General features: G+C 40.3%; 1 protein-coding gene across 1 annotated transcript in view; it reads right to left on the bottom strand.

The window, feature by feature from the left end:
• zmym2 (zinc finger, MYM-type 2) overlaps nucleotides 1-1,768 on the bottom strand; it is a 52,595-nt gene extending 50,827 nt beyond the window's left edge. The window contains exon 1 of the mRNA XM_015378906.1: nucleotides 1,651-1,768. Coding sequence (XP_015234392.1) covers nucleotides 1,651-1,746 — 96 coding nt within the window. The 5' untranslated portion in view covers nucleotides 1,747-1,768. The remainder of the gene's footprint in view (nucleotides 1-1,650) is intronic.
• Nucleotides 1,769-7,045: the final 5,277 nt, after the last annotated feature.

Consider the following 7,045-nt stretch of genomic DNA (forward strand, 5'->3'; position numbering starts at 1 on the left):
AAAAAATCAGCCTTAAGGCCTAGTATACACGAAGAATGTACATTTACATCAAGGTCTTAGAAAAAGCTGCATTTCCAAAGCATCAAGGTAGATGCAGTACACATGCCAGGACTTTCGGTGGCGCTGTGAAACCGCACCAAAAAAATATTCAAACCTCAGACAAAAACACTGGACTCATCCAAAAATAGACACAGCAACATGGTGTTGATATCTATAAAATAAACCATCTAAACTGGTCTCCGTTTGATTAGGGCCAAGGTTTTTAAGAAAAGGGCAGTGCAATTCATTTTTAGTCAACAAGTAATATCAATCAACTTTGGATTGATGCATAAAGTGACTAAAATAAAAAAAGAAATCCCTTATTAAGTTGTTTATTCTATTGCATCTTTAGTTTATGCATTAATCAAAGTCTTTCAGAATCAAAACCAATAATTTAACATCACATTATTCAAGCAGTGGGTAAAGATAATTGTTTGTATTTGTTAAAAAAAATATACACTCAGATTATAGCCTAGTAAACTAGCCCCACCCGCCAGCGGCCAAAATCATTTTTGCCTGCGAGTGCTCTAGCCTCGATCAATGCCCCAGGCCCCAGAACTGGCGGGCCAATCACAACGCAGAGATGTGTTTTGAATTTCTGGATGCAATGTGGGCGGGGATTTGAGGGCGTGACGACAAAGCTGCACGACGCTGGAGAAAGCACAACAAGGAAGATGGGAACAACTATTGAACAGTTCCCGTTTGACTCAGCTTTGGAATCAGTTTTGGAAGGATTAGACTTGGGGAGCAGGAAGAGGCTCTACGCTCATTCATTTTTAAGGAGGACGTATTCGGCGTTTTACGGCAGGCTGTTTGTTTACACTCCCCCACCACCTTTATATCGCGATCACTACGTCACAGTCAGTTGCGCTCATTGGTCAGATCGTTGGCCAATAGACACAGACATGGCTTGAAAAACAACGGGTTGTTCTCATCAACAATCTTCCAATGTCTCATTCATCAGGGCCAGACTAAATTACACATTTAATCTCCCATTTAGTCTGGTTTATCAGGCTACTCAGATTATACTGAATTTGTGTTTTAGCGGTCATGCTAATAAGCTCTAAAGATGCTGCAAAATGCTGAACCCAATGATAATCAACATCTGCTTTACAGCAAAACCCTGAAGCTAAATGAGGAAGACGGGCTGTCTGCTCACGTAACAGGAAGCGCACAACAACACAAAGCGGCAGTCCAGATCTTTGAGCCATTTTTAGCAGTTCCTAACCAGTATTACTCCAACACTCATGTTCTTCACCCTGAAACACCTGCACATGAAGGTAGTGTCAACAGACAGCATCTGTTCAGGTAGAATATATATATGTGTTTGAAAATGCCATGGTAACCAGTGGTTAAAAAAAACAACCCTGGGATAGGTGGAGCAGCTCTTCAAAGCCAAGCTGAGCTGCAAAAAGCAATGAACGCCAGCTTTTCAGCCATCTCATGAACAGAGGGGGGGGGGATCTTAGTGCAAAGCAGTGGAGATGTGAAGGGGGGGTGAAAACAGCCTGAGTTCAGACTGCAATGCAGAGCTGGGAGACAGTCTGTACGCACGTGGATGAGAGGAAAGAAAAAACGAGGATCCAGCACTAATGAGCTCTGACATATAACCTTGCTCCCAACGTCGACACCAGGTGGACAGATGAGGAGGGCTGGAGCTGAGGAGAGACCGCCTCCCTGCAACAAAACCAGACTCCATGGCCACATCACCACCTCTATAAAGGTGCTCCTCTACCTTTCCAGCACCTTCCACTTCATGCATTCTGGGGGGTTTTCTGCATATCTGTGGAGATATGCAGATTTTTGCGCTAAATGAGGGTAAAATTGCATATCTTATTCAAATTAAAAGCGTGAGATCATTATATAAGACTTATGTCACCGAGGGTATGATGCATAATGCGCAGCCACAAAAATCCCCCCAAAGCGGCTGTTTTGCAGATCCAAATAAAACCCTGATTGATGAGCTTTAATGGGAGAAAGGAAGATCATCAAAGGAGGGGAAACTAAAGCGACCACCTTAGCGCCAAATGGGTTCCAGAGGCCCGATTAATAGAAAACGGGGACCTCCTCCTCCTGCTTTTCTCCTCATTGATCCCTCCTTTCAGCGCTTTATCCTGGATAAACTTGTCGATGAGGAGAGCTGCTCCAAAACTTTGATCCAAAGACACTAAAGCGCAACTACCTGAGCCGCGCAACTCGGCCGTAAATAAGCCCGAGTTGAAGGGGAAAGAAAAAGGTTCCAAGTTTTGTGGAGAAACGTGGTTCAGGGTGTTCCGCTTCCAGCCCTGCCCTTCCTGGCGCAAACAGCCATTGGATTAGCGGCGGATGGAGGGGAGGAGATGAGACACAGACTGCGCCATTGTTAAAACGCCGCTAAAAAAAAAAAAAAAGAAAAAGAAAAAAAAAAGCAGCTTGCTTATAGATGAACGCACATACGCGATTTCTTTATTTAATTATTATTATTATTTTGCACTCTACGTAGCCCGACATTCAGAAACAAAAAACGTTTGAAGCGTTAATAACCTCAATAACCCAACCTGATTGGGTTCATCTGCTGCTCAACATAATAATTACATCTAAACAGATCAGAGATTCGCCTAAAAAAGGCTTATATTGACCATACCTGTGACGGTGGGGTTTTAATTGGAAAGTTAGCCCAGCTTCAGCACATAGTCCACCCTGGCGCAATCAGTGGCAGCTATACCGCTCACCGCTAGGGGCGCTATACGCGCCTATTATTTCTGCCATGGTGATGGTGGTAAACAGCAAGAAGTGAATAAATCCTCTTTACGTCACATGTTATACGGTTGATTAAATGAAGGTATTAGAGATGGTTGGTGGAACCGGATAAAATTGGCCCTTCTCCCACCCCATCCACCCCCCCACCCCCCTCCCTCCAGCGGAAAACAGCATTGCCTGCCGTCCGCCATTAGGAAGCCTGCGGAACAATACTGGAGAGCAGAGGCGGCCGCTGCAAGGAGCCGGGGAGGAAAGCTGGTCACGTTAACAGTTTATTCAGCCTTTAGTTAACCTCCTTTGGCTGCTGTGACTGAGCGGAGACTTCCCCAGGAACCCCACACACACACCCCCCACTGGTTCCCCGCACAAGTTCCAGAAACTTTAACCAATTAGGCACGAAAGTGGGAAATAAAACCCTTGTGGGGAATATCCTTACCGGAGGAGAGCTCGAAACGCTGTAGCGCCACTTTTGTGCCTTGACATTAATCCGGAGGGCGCGTGCGCACTACGTACAAGGCTTCACGTTCCATGCAGAGATCGTCTATAGCACAAACATCCTACACCCACACCTCTTCTCACGAGTAACTGCTGTAAAAAGATGTATAATTCAGAGCGTAGGTTTGCAAAGGGACATGCTCCTACCAATATTTTGGACCGACCTACTTGTCCCTACCAACAATTAGATGTGAGTATGTGAATATCATGTTTATAATTTACAATACAGCCTAGGCTCAGAGGCGTAGCCAGAAAATTTTAATAATGGTGGCCACTGAGGGGTGGCCGAAAGCAGATAGGCGCCAGAACTTCACAGTCAGCCTACATTGTTTCAACACGAATGAGCACAACATCCATATTTTCTAAATAAAGAAAAACTAAACTTTTCTGCAGCCTTTGCTAACAAGTAGACGCATATATTTAAAAATCCATGCTGTCTAAATAATAGGTATAGTTGACAAAATTTCTGGGGTGAACATATTTTTTATTGTCATTACCTACTTTTATCAAAAATTGTTTTGCATAAAATTAATATTTACATGTAATAATATCTACATTAAGTGGATGTTTTAGTAATTATTAAAGTAGTTATTTATCTATGGTTTCACTAATGAGTCGTTTGATGTGCACTGTGTTTTAGTTGTTAAGTAATTGTTAATATATGAAAAATTAAAATGTTTAATAAGTTTTAACATTCCCCTTCAGAGCATTACNATATTTTTTATTGTCATTACCTACTTTTATCAAAAATTGTTTTGCATAAAATTAATATTTACATGTAATAATATCTACATTAAGTGGATGTTTTAATATTCTGTATACGAGTTCTTTATATATCAACTTTAATGTTAGTATTTTGATGTGCACTGTGTTTTAGTTGTTAAGTAATTGTTAATATATGAAAAATTAAAATGTTTAATAAGTTTTAACATTCCCCTTCAGAGCATTACTGCTGCCATCTGTATTACAGTGTGGGAAAAAAATGGTAGGGTTGGCCACAGGGGTGGCCAATGATTGGCTAAGGGTGCCCATGGCCACCTCTGGCCCCCCATCTAGCTCCGTCCCTGGAGAGGTGTAGCCAGAACATTTTTATAAGGGCGGCCAGGCAATAACCAATGTACACTGAGGGGTGGCGCCAGAACCTCAGAGTCAATCTACACTGTTCCAACAGGAAAATGAACAGGGAAAACATCCATATTTTCTAAATAAAGACAAACTATACTTTCCTACAGCCTTTGCTAACAAATATATACATATATTTAAACACCCATGCTTTCTAAATAAAAGGTATAGTGGATAAATTGTGCAAAAATGCTGTAGAAAAACATTTCCGAGTTGAGTTCTATTTGGTTTGATATTATCGGTGTGATGCTGAGTACCGATTTGTTGACTTGATTTATTATTATTTTTTCAACAGTTTAGCAGTGTGACGGCGGAGGGGAAAAGCTGTTACAGAATCTGCTGGTCCTGCATTGGATGCTGAGGAGCATCTTCCCAGAGGGCAGCAGGGAGAACAGTCCATGGTGGGGGTGTGATGGGGTCATTGATGATGTTACGGGCTCAGGACACACAGCGCTGGGATGAAATGTATTTAATGGAGGAAAGAGGATCCCCGATGATCTTCTTTCTACACCACACAGTGAGACAGCTGGTCAGAACGCTCTCTATGGTGCTTCTGTAGAAGATGGTGAGGATGGGTGGGGGCGGGTGGGCTCTCCTTATGGAATGAGATGATTTATGTTGAATATAAAATAAAAACAACCACAACTTATTATTCCAGGTGTATAAAACTTAATTATCTTTTTGAAGAGCAAAAATATTTATTCTATTTGCAGATCATCTAATCAACATCCTTAAATTAAGGGCAAATACACTGATTTTATGAAATGATAAGTTGTTTAGATTTGTTTTAAAGTGTAAATCCCAATTCATATTTTATGATAATATGTACCAACAGATTAGACCGTATATAATCCGTCCCTCTGATCAATTTGATAATTAATCTTTTGAAATTTACTGTAAATGTTCTTTTTAAACAGCCCTCTTTTTGCTTTTTATGACTAAAACATTGTTTGATGAGCAGACTGACACCTCAGTAGTTCACAGCAGATGCAGCTACAGTATAAGTCTGTAGCCTATTATCCTTTCAGGTCGGATGTTCCTGCGCTGTTCGGTGGATTTGACGTCAAGCGCATGCATGTTGAATGGTTCCAACCTAGCAAACAATTGAGCGTTACACACACCATGGATTTTATGGGTATTCAGAAGCGCCTGCCATCTAAGCCGAAACAAGGCTTTGTTTTTGCTCCACTCTATAAAGCCTCAAACTCAACGCTATTTCTGACATTTTGATTTTAAAAAAGCTTCCTGGATGGGAAGAGAAATGTCTTCAAACTTGGAAAAACAAAATCCAGTGGATTGTTTTTTTTAACTTTTTTAAAAATTTAGCTCAACTCAGACACCAATAGAAGCTCCATGTAAGGTCAAAATGATAAAAATATTTCACACGAATTAAACAAAAACCTGGAAGTAATATAAGAAAAGAATAGAGCAATTAAAAATGAAAACATTATAAACGCATTTAGAAAAACATATATAACAGTAAGCCACAAACTTAAACTAACGATACCTCAGTGATCAGTTTAACTTCAACAGTCAAAGGCAGCTCTAAAAAAATGGGTTTCTAACTTTCAGCTTTTTTTACAGTCTTCTGGGAGCTTATTCCAGATCAGTGGAGCATAGGAACTAAATGCCGCTTCTCCATGTTTGGTTCTAGTTCTGGGTGAATAGAGTAGGCAGGAACTAAAAGACATGAGTGGTCTGGGAGGTTGATGCACTGAAAACAAACTGCTATGTATTGAGGTGCTCTATTCAGTGATTTATAGACCAGCAGAAGGACTTAAAGTCTATTCTCTGAGCTACAGGGAGCCATTGGAAGGACTTAGAACTGGGCTGATGTGCTTTAATTCCTTAATGAAGCACACCAGTAATAATTTCATGGACAGTTCCAGACTGGGGCCAACGGGGGGCAGTGCCCCTGTAGATCATGTCCTGGCCCCTTTTATGGCCCCTGTGCTGAAGACATTATACTCAAAGAAGTTCTAATGATGCTATGCGAAGGAACAGACATTGTTAGCTTCAGTGGTATTGAGATAGGATCCCAGTTTTCATCTGCTAAATGTTTTCTTCAAAACAAATAAAAAAAATACTCTTATATATATACTTATTTATATATCCTTATAAAAAACAGTAATTTTAACTTAAAATAAGTCAAAAAATATGTCAGATTCCTAAATTATGAATGTATATTACCTCATAAGATATAGAATTTAAATTAAACCTAATTGAAAACAAATTTCACTTCATGCAGCTATCTTAATATATTTGAATCCATTACCGTGTTTTTTATTTCATGCTTTTTTGGGCCCCCATGAAAACACTCTGGCCCCCTCCTGGCCCCTGGTACATTTGGTCTAGAACCGCCACTGAATCATTTTCCAAATTTTTATGAAAGTTTATAAAAGTTTACTTTGAAGCATAATGGAATAAACATCTTAGTTTAATGAAGAATATATTTTTTATTTTATGACAATCTTATTCTGTTGCATATATAAAAGAAACTCATGAAGCTTTCTGTTGTGAATGTGTCCTTTCTCAGAGCTTAGAGGGAACTCAAAGTTGAATGGTAGGCGATACACAGCTGTTAATACATTGGCAACACTGGAAGGAAAGCTATCTAATGAGGGAGTTTGGACTGGGGTTAATGAGAATG

The sequence above is a fragment of the Cyprinodon variegatus genome, unplaced genomic scaffold, assembly GCF_000732505.1.
Source record: "Cyprinodon variegatus isolate N-32 unplaced genomic scaffold, C_variegatus-1.0 Scaffold181, whole genome shotgun sequence".
Classification (NCBI taxonomy): domain Eukaryota; kingdom Metazoa; phylum Chordata; class Actinopteri; order Cyprinodontiformes; family Cyprinodontidae; genus Cyprinodon; species Cyprinodon variegatus.